At 41.8% G+C, this 13,092-nt stretch overlaps 1 protein-coding gene across 1 annotated transcript in view; it reads left to right on the top strand.

Moving 5' to 3' along the window:
• The window catches only part of LOC127618934 (uncharacterized), a 131,715-nt gene extending 120,422 nt beyond the window's left edge, over positions 1-11,293 (top strand). Inside the window, 2 exon segments of the mRNA XM_052091636.1 lie at positions 1,890-2,133; positions 6,346-11,293. Coding sequence (XP_051947596.1) covers positions 1,890-2,133; positions 6,346-7,334 — 1,233 coding nt within the window. The 3' untranslated portion in view covers positions 7,335-11,293.
• The last annotated feature ends 1,799 nt before the right edge of the window (positions 11,294-13,092 follow it).

Genomic DNA, 13,092 nt, shown 5'->3' with positions numbered 1-13,092 from the left:
AGCTCACTGATAGTCAGGCATTGGTGAAAAGTCTAACTTCATCAATTTATTCTGCTAAATTGTTCATACCATGAATTAAATATCTATTTTAAAACCTAATCAGAATCATAAAGATATTTATTGCCAAGTAAGTTTTACAAAAGGAATTATTTTTGGTTTATTGGCGCATGTCTCAAATGCGCAGCAATCAAAGAAATGTAAACAATTTTCAAGTGCATAAAATAATTCAATATATTTTACAAATATTACTGTATAATCGCTTCAGAGTTTCTAAAAGTAATTTAAATGTCATTTCCTAAAACTTACCTTATCATGGAATCAAGAGTCAAGCCTCTGTTATAAACCTTAATGGCTTTGGAGCAAAAAAAATAATAATAGCCAACATGGCTGGTCGATTTTGAGAGTAGAAATCCTTGTATTTCAAAGCAGCTTGCCGCCAGCCGCCCGCGGTCGATCAGCCTGAGGCAAACGCCAGAGAAAATGAAGCGGACGGCCCGCCGTCTGACCGCCGGCGGCATATCGCAAGAAATGGGAGGGACGAATTCGGCGGAAAATGTTTCATCCCCGCCAGTGGGACGCACCTATAGCCGACAGCTTAGGGACGGCGGCAAAAAGAAGCCGTGCGGATATTTTTTGCTATCTGGGCTGTGTCCTTTTTTAGTGTGTGTGCATACTATTTATCATCAAACTGTGATAAACGTGATTAAATTAAGTATATTCTGCCATATGTTACCACCCCTCAAAAATTCCTGCCCCCCTCTCACCAACCCATAAATATTTTTCTAGATCCACCCCTGGCTCCAATGCCATCATTAAGTTGGCTGACGTTTTGAATGTTTTATCAATACTAAAGAGATATGTTTAAGGTGTACTTAAATGTTCAGAAGAAAAACAAAACTGAAAAGGGGAGATGTAATGGGTGTATGCCTTTAAGAGAACGTGACGAGGGGAGAGAAGTTCCAGCTCTATAGAAAGAGGGTTTTGTTGTCTGTGCTCCTTGAGAATTAAAGTTATTCTGTTCAAGACCAATGGGTTTCATTAAGGATTATTACAATTGCTAAATATAAATACAAGTTGTTTTTTCATTTTCATTTTTTTTTTTTTTAACTATAATAATTTTATTTCGAAACGGATTTCAAACTCATTCACACTCCAGTCCAGTAGGTGGCGGGAAATCCCGAGAAGTTATTTCGCAAACCGCCATTAAACACAAGAAGAACTCGCAGTTAAACTGCTCAGTTCGGTTCGTGTTTATTGTTGTATACTTCATTTGTGAGCTTTATAGTTATTTAGGTGTGTATTTTTCTGTACATGTTGTTTTTCTCTCTTTGCGTTTTAATAATGATCTTAAAATAACGACCTTATTATCGCCGTTTGTGGCGGTTTTGTGACCGACGCTTTAAAATATTCCGTTTCAGGAGAAACAAGCTGGCATGTGAGAATATCATGTTTAATTTCGGATATATTAGCTTGTTAAATCGATCGTCCGATTGTAAATGAGTTCAATGAAGGCGATTGTATGTTGTAAACAGACGGGATTAATATATAGGCCTATATATATATATATATATATATCAATATTTCTGTTGTCAGGGAAATTAAACCAAACACAAAGCACACATTTATATTCATACCATCTCAGAAACATTTCTTTTGTTTAAGCAGGTGGATGTGATCTGCAGTAAATCAGTAGGAACTGATCTGTCCATGCTAGATATTGATGATTTCAGCTGAAGAAAGAGGTGACGTCACTGAAGACAAAACTGATGGAGAGAGACGACAGGTTACAGGTTAAACATTCATTTCATCCTTAAAGTTGAGATTGTAAGCTTTCAAATGATGTGATATGATGAACGGTACAGATGTGATTGTGTTGTGTTTGTCAGGAGCTGGAAAAGGTTTCCTGTCAATCTTCAGTGTGTGTGACTGATGGGACCTCCACTTCTGTCTGTAACGCTGGAGAACAGCAGATGCTGCAGACACCAGTGAAGATGAAGATGTGTTCAGGGAAGCTGCTGGACTGCAAGAACCTGATAGGAGAATCCAAAGTAGAGGAGCAACAGAGTGATGAAGATGAAGCTGAAACCACAATAGAGGAACAACAGAGCGATGAAGATGATTTTCCTCCTTCAGGTACGTTTCTTTCTGAAATCTTTAACTCTTTTATAAGAACATGAGAGAAGTCACTAACAGCATCTATGGATGCCAGTCGCTCTGACTGATTGAGTCTTGGAGCAAACAGACTGCTCTGTCTTTCAGAAAGTTGATAATACGGTTGTCTAGTTCTAAGGAGCAAAAACTCAGCTCCAACTCTGGATGCCTCTTTGAATTGTGCCTTCAGATAGTTTAAAACAGTAGCCCTACCTGCATCAAAATATTGTTTCTGTAACACATAACGCTTTAAGATATAAAACTACCTGTAATTGCACATTTTGTAACCTCCCGCAGAGTATGGGGATTAACATCTGGAGTATTATTAAAATCAGTGTAATTTCTAAAATGCTCCATAAACACTTTATCTTGAAGAAGAAACATGTTAAAGCACAAACACTTAAAACCGGACGTACTTTCATTTGGACTGGAACATGGTCCATAATAGGGTTGGGCGATGTCCCCTAAATTGGCAGTTGACGATGTTGACAGTAAAACATCGCGATGGAGGATGATATCGTCGGCGGGGCGGGGCGGGGTTATATAATTTTTGAAAATTATATGAAATTATATGACAAATTATAATTTCGTTATTTTACTAACCCAACTAATGACTCGTCGGCGCTTTATCAGTAGGTTGCACGACACGTGAAGCATTTTTTTTTTTAGCTTTCACTTAAGAAGAGTTGTGCACTTTTTATTTTAATATATCTCTTTACATAAATACTATTTTCCACTTAAAAACTATAATTTCGTTATTTTACTATCCCAACTGACTCATCCGCGCTTTCCAATAGGTTGCACGTAAGGGGGAAAAATATTTCTTCCACTTAAGAAGAGTTGTGCACTTTTAAGCACTTTTTATTTTAATATATCTCTTTACATAGACATTTGTTTTCCACTGAAAAACTATAATTTTGTTATTTTACTAGCCCAACTAATTAGTAGCCTACTCATCCGGGCTTTTTAATATATTGCGCCTAAGAAAACAAAGTCGTCTTTGGGCAGCCTTCTTGCGAAGAGAGCAGCCACAGCCACGCTCACTGATGAGCAAAAGGTGGAGGCAGAAATGACCATGTACCTGCAGGAAATGGCCATTGATGGGGAAGAGGACCCGCTGACTTGGTGGAAAACGAACGACAAAAGGTTTCCGTTCATGGCAAGATTAGCACGGAAATATCTGTGCATATGTGCTACCAGTACTCCATCAGAGCGGGTCTTCAGCACAGCGGGTAGTGTAGTTACTCCAATCCGCAGCTTATTAAAACCAGATAAAGTGAATATGTTGGTATTTCTGGCCAGAAACATCGAAATTTAAACATGGTCTATGGTGAAAGATATTAGACTTCTTTACGCATTTTTCACCATCCGTTGCGGAGTTATTCGATTTTGAATATTATTTTTTAAACGTTCATTTGTGTAGTTCATATGACCACTTTACAATATTTCAATAACATAATTTATTTTGTAGCCTGTGCTGAAGTTAATTGTGCTGCTAATTATAAGTGAAATGTTAATGCCGAGTTTCGGTCTGAGTGTTGTTCCCGTTTTCTAGTTCTTTATTTGTTGTTCTTCTATGTTTTAATAAATGTGTGTTATTCATATTCACCTTGTTTCTTTCATTTGATTTGACATTATGGATTTATGGCCAAGGAAATTTTTCTTTAAAAGTATTAACCAGACAAAAGTTATTTGAGGTTCGCTGGTCTGGGTTTATCTTAAACTGCCGCTTCAGTGTATACAAGAGCTATGTGACAATGAGCAAGATTTTCTGAGACACTACAGCTACTAATAATTAATTAATAAAGGCTACTTTCTTGTAGCCTACAACATAAAATATTTTAATCTAAATGTACAGTGTAAGACATGTAAAAAAAAGACAAGAAGCTAACAATCAATATTTGTGTAGCCTGCCTGACACGGTATTTTCACAGACTAACACGTCACGTCTCTGGCATATACTACAGTATTTAAAATAGCATATATGCATTAGTTATATTCTCAATTTAATTTACAGAGCAATCCCTGCAAAGTTTTTAGGTTAACTATAGAAGAGACTAGGATTAGTGAGTCACACTAGCAAGACTCGCAAAAGGGGGCGTGGCATCACGATGGTGGCTCTACATCGTGATGTTGGTCAGCCATCACGATGGACGATGATATCGTCCATCGGCACAACCCTAGTCCATAATGAAGAATGAATGAGATAAGAAAATAATTAATTCTGGAGAAACATTTATGATGTCCTGAAACATACTGTAATTGTACTCCCTTACAATGAGATTCCTAATACGCCAACTAGGTGCTAAGTCTAGGCGCGAGTGGGTTTGGCGAAATCATGCACGCAAGGCGCTAATCGGAACAATGGTGGTTCTTCTCCGGCACCGTCTCCGTCCTATTATACCGTCCATTCCCTGTCAAGCACCGGAGATATAAACAATGATGCACATTCAGAAGAAGTTGGTAGTGTAAATTGACTGTATGAAATGCATTGATAGAATACTAATGGATTTACATTATATTGTGCGTCCTTGTTAAATGGGACCTGCTCCTTTTATACGCATGAAAAATTGGGTTCAGGATATTGAGTTGGGCTCTGTTAAATTACAGAGAAGTATTTAAGTATTATTCATAATTTTCATGACTTGTATTAACAGTGATTTTATCTGCACGCACTTCACTTCTACCGGGCGACATTGATTTATAAAAATGTATGTATTGAAACTCAATAAAAATTAAACCAAAAGTATTTCTTTATTTAAATTATACTTCAAACTAAATGAAAATATGAAAAAAATAACGAAGTGGTCAAAAACGTCTTCCACCAGCAGTGATTTAAAAATCACACAAAAAAATTATAATATAAATTAGATAATAAATACAATTGTAAATATAAACAATGATAATGATTGAAATATAAGCCATGATCTTTAGATAGTTTAACACAATCTCATGATTGTATTTTCTCAAAACGGCTACAAAAGTGATTGTCAGGGACTTATGGGGCTTTTCCACTGCACGGTACAGCTCGACTCGACTCTGCTCGCTTTTTTGGGAGGTTTTCCACTGTGGATAGTACCTGATACTGTGTTTAGTACCACCTCGGTTGAGGTTCCAAGCGAGCCGAGCCAATACTAAATGTGATGTCAAAATCCTGCAGATCACTGATTGGACAGGGAGAATCGTCACTACCAGCGTCACACGGGACATAGTTTTAAAGTTAGCAACAGCGATAACAGTATCATTTGTTCATGCGACTTTCGAATTGTAAACAGAAAAGGCTGTGCGCAAAACCACACCGTGGTCAATAAACGAGGTGCAGACATTCCTCTTGTTAGCGATGAGCGAAATGATAAAGTCTCTCAGAAAGTGTCTCAGCTGTTGGCCGCACACGGCTTCCACCGGACATACAACAGTGTAGGAGAAAGCTAAAAAAAACTTAAAAGTGACCACAGAACCATCAAGGAAAAGTGGAAGTGGTTCGACCAAATGGACGCTATCTAAACCGGCGAGCGATGGGAGGGAGAGCGCCCTGGACTGGCGTTGATCCAAGATGGAGGATGGTACGTTTTGTTACGTTAACTCGATACTCTGCTTGAAAGCTTCACTTTATTTAGTTGACCAGCTACTGGAAGCTTCTGAAACAACCAGACCAATTTAACGGTTACACTTGTGTAAAATCACCATGTAACAACTGCTTTATGCAGCACAATGAGCTAGCAGCTAACAGCTAGCGGTCGTGTTATTGTTTTGGTCAGTTTGTGTCACGTTTAAGATGATGTCACAGCAGTAGAGGCGGCGCAACTATGACGATCAGCCTATAATCCCACCCACATTAAGATGGGACTAAACTGCAGTGGAAATGCAAGCTCAGAAACGTAGAGGCGAGTTGAGGCGAGTCAAACCGTAACGTGCCGTGGAAAAGTGCCTTTAATGTTCCACTATATTTTAAGAGTTTTGAAATGAACTTCATCACCACCTGCTGGTGGAATATCCAAACTGCAAATGCAGGAACTGAATTTGAACTTTGCACTGAGTTGCACATGGTATAGAAACGTCAGTGCGACTACCACATTCTTAAATCACAAATTAATACTAAATGTTTTTGTTCTGCTATTAAATTAGGCTTCAATTTGATGTTCCACATTTCTCCCTCTTAAATAATTTTTTGTCAATTTACTGTGTTCATTGTAGAGCTGATGGAAGTAGAAGAAAAAAGTCAAGAACAGAATGAAGTGGAGGACCAACTTCAGTATCAGAAACATCATGATTTCACAACTGGAGAAGAAACTTTGAGTGGCTCAAAGACTAAGAAGAATTTATCACCAGAAAAGCATCATAAAAGAGCAGCCAAAAATACAGTCACCTGCTCTCAATGTGGAAAGAGTTTCCCATTTAATAGCCAACTTAATAAACACATGAGAGTTCATACTGGAGAAAAGCCTTACACGTGCCATGAGTGTGGAAAGAGTTTCGCAGATCCCGTAACTCTCAAGAATCATCTTCGCGGTCACTCTGGAGAATGTGATCAGTGTGGAAAAGCATTCGTTTTGAAATCAGACCTAAAACAACATCTGAAAACTCACACAAACGAGAAGCCTTTCAAGTGTTCTTTGTGTGGAAAGAGTTTTGTACGCCTGGCCTATTTTAAAGAGCACCAGAAAATTCATACCGGTGTGAGCACTCATATGTGTTTTGAATGCGGCAATACCTTTACTGCAGCCAGCAACTTGAAACGTCATCAAAAAATTCATACTGGAGAGAAACCTCACAAGTGCTCATACTGTGAAATGAGTTTCACCCTGTCACAAGACATGAAAGAACATGAGAGGATCCACACTGGAGAAAAACCTTACAATTGCTCACACTGTGAAATGAGCTTCACCCGATCACAAGACCTGAAAGAGCACGAGAGAATCCATACTGGAGAAAAACCTTACAAGTGCTCATACTGTGGGAAAAGATTCACTCAGTCACATCACCTGAAAACACACGAGAGAATCCATACTGGGAAAAAACCTTACAAGTGCTCGCACTGTGAGAAGAGTTTCACCCGGTCACAAAACCTGAAAGAACACGAGAGAATCCACACTGGAGAAAAACCATTTAAGTGCTCATACTGTGAAATGAGCTTCACTTGGCCAAAGTCCCTGAAAGCACATGAGAGAATCCATACTAGTTAGATGCATCTAATTATTGTGATGACTCCACCACAAGATGGCAACCCCTTTAAACATTAGACTAGATGCATGCGTTATTATATTGTACAACTCACGTCATGAAAATGTTGTTCTGTATTGTTGTTGTTGTGTTCCAAACGATCCTACTAAATGTGAAACTGCAAAAGCTGTGTTGAAGTCATTGTTTTGCCCCATGAGATCTTAGATTTTCTTCAGTTATATGTACTGTATAAACCATGTTAAGGTCTCAGATCACGTCTAATTTTCACAATTCGTATTTTCTGTAGTACATAGTTCCCTTTCGATGCAGTTCACTCAACATCACCTTTGTCTATTGATGGACTACACTCTTGAAATGGATTACATCGACTATCAACTAATTGCCAACAAAAGCCTTCATCAGCCAAATAACAAGGACAATTGCATCTATGTGAACTTCTGCAGTTAATATAGGATGGACTTTAAAGACATTGGTCATTAATCTTACAGTTCATACAAAATCTTTGTTTAAACACTGACCCTTAACACTTACTTAGTTTAATAATTTTAAACCATGACTTGCACTATACATAAGTAATATTAGCATTAAATTCATGATGTTAGCCAGAGGGGAACTGGCCCCCACAGTGAGTCTGGTTTAGGGTTAGGGTGAGGTTAGTCAGAGGGGAACTGGCCCCCACAGTGAGTCTGGTTTAGGGTTAGGGTGGGGTTAGTCAGAGGGGAACTGGCCCCCACAGTGAGTCTGGTTTAGGGTTAGGGTGGGGTTATTCAGAGGGGAACTGGCCCCCACAGTGAGTCTGGTTTAGGGTGGGGTTAGTCCTAGGGGAACTGGCCCCCACAGTGAGTCTGGTTTAGGGTTAGGGTGGGGTTATTCAGAGGGGAACTGGCCCCCACAGTGAGTCTGGTTTAGGGTTAGGGTGGGGTTAGTCAAAGGGGAACTGGCCCCCACAGTGAGTCTGGTTTAGGGTTAGGGTGGGGTTAGTCAAAGGGGAACTGGCCCCCACAGTGAGTCTGGGTTAGGGTGGGATTAGTCAGAGGGGAACTGGTCCCCACAGTGAGTCTGGGTTAGGGTTAGGGTGGGGTTAGGCAGAGGGGAACTGGCCCCCACAGTGAGTCTGGTTTAGGGTGGGGTTAGTCAGAGGTGAACTGGCCCCCACAGTGTGTCTGGTTACGGTAAGGGTGGGGTTAGTCAGAGGGGAACTGGCCCACACAGTGAGTCTGGTTTAGGGTTAGGGTGGGGTTAGTCAAAGGGGAACTGGCCCCCACTGTGAGTCTGGGTTAGGGTGGGGTTAGTCAAAGGGGAACTGGCCCCCACAGTGAGTCTGGTTTAGGGTTAGGGTGGGGTTAGTCAAAGGGGAACTGGCCCCCACAGTGAGTCTGGGTTAGGGTGGGGTTAGTCAAAGGGGAACTGGCCACAACAGTGAGTCTGGTTTAGGGTTAGGGTGGGGTTAGTCATAGGGGAACTGGCCCCCACAGTGAGTCTGGGTTAGGGTGGGGTTAGTCATAGGGGAACTGGCCCCCACAGTGAGTCTGGTTTAGGGTTAGGGTGGGGTTAGTCAAAGGGGAACTGGCCCCCACTGTGAGTCTGGTTTAGGGTTAGTCATAGGGGAACTGGCCCCCACAGTGAGTCTGGTTTAGGATTAGGGTGGGGTTAGTTAGAGGGGAACTGGCCCCCACAGTGAGTCTGGTTTAGGGTTAGGGTGGGGTTAGTCAAAGGGGAACTTGCCCCCACATTGAGTCTGGTTTAGGGTTAGGGTGGGGTTAGTCGGAGGGGAACTGGCCCCACAGTGAGTCTGGTTTAGGGTTAGGGTGGGGTTAGTCAGAGGGGAACTGGCCCCCACAGTGTGTCTGGTTTCTCCCAAGGTTATTTTTCTCCATTAACCAACATCTTATAGAGTGTTGTGTTCCTTGCCACAGTCGCCTTCGGCTTGCTCACTGGGGTTATAAATACAATTATTATTTAACTATTTAATTATTTATTTGTATACATAATTTACAATTACACAATGAGGACTCTTAAGACTTTATTGATATTACAGTTTCATTTTCTCGCTAAGGGGAATTCCTTTGACCTAGTTGAAACCCTTGCATAGTAACGCCAATCCTCTGATTGCCAATGTTGTTTGAGCCCTGCCCCTTTAGACCTATATAAGCAGGCGCTCAATCACCATTTCTTCAGAATTTTCTTTTTTCAAGACTGCAAACATCATATTAGTCTTGTAAATCCTCTCTGCTTTGCCATTGAGATACACCTTCAGCAGACGGGACTTTTCTGCAAGACGCACACAGGAAGACTCTTCACCTGTGCTCCTAGCGGCTGCAGCAAGAAGACTCACCGCTCCCCGTGTGTTCCGGTGTAGATTTTTCCGCCCCGCTGTCAAAGATGCTCTCGGTGAATGGGTTCTTCACTTCAGAAACTTGCTGTTGAACAATGCGGTGCTTCAGCTGGAGACCTACCCGCTTCACACAGTACTCCAGCAGGAGTTTCTGGTCTCATGGAAACTGTGCTCACTGCAAAGGCATTAATCTTCAGATGTTACACTACGATAGCCTCACGATCCAGCCTCCTGTGCACCTCACACCCACCTCTTCTGTTTTAAGTCCTGAGGGACCTGGTTTAGCACTCCACAGCATGGTGGTGCTCCAGGTTTATCAGGCCAAACTTCTCAAGCAAATGGATGAGCAAAGCACAGATTCAAAGCTGTTCAAAGAGCTACGAACCGCTTCAGATTTGGTGCTGCAAGCCACAAAGGCTACCGCTCAGGCCATCGGAAAAGTGATGAGTATCCTGGTGGTATCCTCTCACCCGGCCCTCTCTACTTCCGGTCAATGCCTGGCTAAAAACCCCACTCTTGCTGAGACTGTTCCGAACTGCAATGCCCACAGCGGTCTGTATTTTCTTTTTCAGAAGAAAGGTGGAGGGATTCGGTCCATTCTAGGTCTGAGATGCTTGAATCGCACACTTGTGAAGCACCCATTCAAAATTATATCGCTGACATAGATCTTATCGTACATCTGTCCTCAAGACTGGTTTGCGTTAATGGATCTGAAGGACACGTACTTTCATGTGCCAATTGCGACAAGTCACAAGCGGTTTTTGAGATTTGCGTTTGAGGGAACTGTGTATCAATTCAAAGTCCTTCCCTTCGGTCTGTCTCTGGCTCCCCATACGTTCACGAAATGCATCAATCGTATACAGCTACTAGCTGTCTTAACTAGACTTGAAGGCTTTTCATTCTAACATAGTGAATCACCATGTTCTGATTAATTCTGACAATATGACATTAGTGCCGTACATAAATTACCAGGATGGAATTCGATCACCGCAATCTGTTATCACCCCAAGGAGCGTTACTGGGTGATAGAGACTTCATCCTCAGATGGCTCTAAGAATTTGAGAATATTCAGCAAAGTGGAAGTTGACTTATTCGCTTCTGCAGAGAATGCCCAATGACCCCTCTGGTACTCCATGTCCCAAGCCCTGCTGGGTTGGACACCTTGACCCACAAATGGCCTGCAAATGGCCTGCAAATGCAAGTATGCGTTTCTCCTATATTCTGTCATCAGCCAATTCAGAGAGGACAAAGAAACCGTTCTGCTGGTTGCCTGGCAAAGACCCCTTGAATTGCTCCATAGATGAGATCCTAACATTCCCTCGAGTGGATGGATGCTGGTCTTACCCCATCGATGCTTAAGGTTTATCTAGCGACTATCTCGGAATATCACGCCCCAGAGGCTGGCAGACATGATATAGTCATAAATTCCTTAGGGGAGCAAGGCGCTTGAATCCCCCCCACACCCTAGTTTTATGCCGACTTGGGACTTAAATGTGGTGCTGAAGGCACTCGCTATTGGGTGCCCTGCGTGCAGACTCACGGTCCGGCCCCACCCTCCTCCTCGTCACAGTGCCTAAGGAATTATCAATGGCCTTCGGGGCTCAAGTGGTCCGTTTACACGCCACCTCCCCCATGCATTTCTTCTGACCTGTGCAGGCATTGAACACATATGTTGAGCACACTAGCCAGTTTAGGCTGTTAGATAAGCTCTTTGTTTGTGATGCAGGATGCTGTCTCACTTGATTGTTGATGCGATCACCTTTGCTTATGAATCACAGGGCTTGAATTGCCCTATTGGTGTCAAAGAGCATTCAACTAGTGGCATGGACAAATGGTGTGTCCTTGCAGGAGTTCAGACCAATGGGGGAGCCCAAGCCCTTTATTATGGGTGGGCTACCAATAATGTTTGACAGAGCCAACTGTATGTAGGCTGTTGTTGAATTGCCCATTTAAAGTCACAAGCACTCCCAGTAAGAAATCAAACCTACTTTTCCAACCATGGTTGTGAAATGGTTCAAATTATACTGTGTATCTATACTGTTTATTGAGATTTCTAGATTAGATTAACTCTACATCTGGTGTTCTTCACGTGGGGCTATTCATTAATTATTTAAAAAAACATGTCTTCAATTGTATAAGTCATTGTCCTGTAAGCCTGTGACTTTTTATACATATTCTAATTCAAGTAAATAAATGTCTGGGGTTTGATGTCACAAAGTGCGGCGTGATGGGACTCTGTTCCCCATAGTTTTATTTCAATGATGAGTGAACTGAATTGAAGGGAACGTCTCCAGTGACAGATCTAACCTCATGTCCCTTGAGATATAGGGAACGAGGCATGGCGAAAGCTGGCCGCACTTCTACTTCAGTTTCGAGGTACAAGTGACACCCTCTTGTCTGAAAATTCTGAAGAAATGGTGATTAAGCACCCGCTTCAATAGGCCAACATGGTGGGACTCAAACATCATTGCCAATCAGAGGACTGGAGTTATTGTACAAGGGTTTCAACTAGGTTGTTATGAGTTATCACAATGTCTCGTTTCCTTCATCTAACCGGAGATGTTTTCCATTCTGACTAGTGGCAAGTGCTTTATATTTATGTTCCAGGTTTAATACAAGTTAAGCTCAATTTTCACACACTAAAATCATGTTAACACAGTGACTGGCAGTTAGGTCGCTAGTGGTGTGTATGGAGAGTCTATACAGCACTGTTTCTTTACAATTAATATTATTAATAAATATTAGGATCACGTATATATATATATATATATATATATATATATATATATATATATATATATATATATATACTGAAATAAAAGAAACATAATAAATGCATTTCACAAATTCAAATCTAAAGATTTCCTTGTTTTTAACTAAATTAAATCCATAACGTGTCATGTGTGTGTGTGTGTGTGTGTATGATATATGTGTATATATATATATATGTGTGTGTGTCCATCCATCCATCCATCTTCAACCGCTTATCCGAAGTCGGGTCGCGGGGGCAGCTGCTCCAGCAGGGGGCCACAAACTTCTCTATCCCGAGCCACATTAACCAGCTCTGACTGGGGGACCCCGAGGCGTTCCCAGGCCAGTGTGGAGATGTAATCTCTCCACCTAATCCTGGGTCTTCCCCGAGGCCTCCTCCCAGCTGGACGTGCCTGAAACACCTCCCTAGGGAGGCGGCCAGGGGGCATCCTTACCAGATTCCCAAACCACCTCAACTGATTCTTTCGACACTCTACTCCAAGGTCCTCACGGATGACTGAGCTCCTCACCCTATCTCTAAGAGAGAAGCCCGCCACCCTTCTGAGGAAGCCCATTTCGGCCGCTTGTACTCGCGACCTAGTTCTTTCGGTCATGACCCAGCCTTCATGACCATAGGTGAGGGTAAGAACAAAAATTGACCGGTAGATCGAGAG

The sequence above is a fragment of the Xyrauchen texanus genome, chromosome 25, assembly GCF_025860055.1.
Source record: "Xyrauchen texanus isolate HMW12.3.18 chromosome 25, RBS_HiC_50CHRs, whole genome shotgun sequence".
Lineage (NCBI taxonomy): Eukaryota > Metazoa > Chordata > Actinopteri > Cypriniformes > Catostomidae > Xyrauchen > Xyrauchen texanus.
Note: the sequence above shows the minus strand (reverse complement) of the source record. Positions and strands in the feature narration are given on the sequence as shown.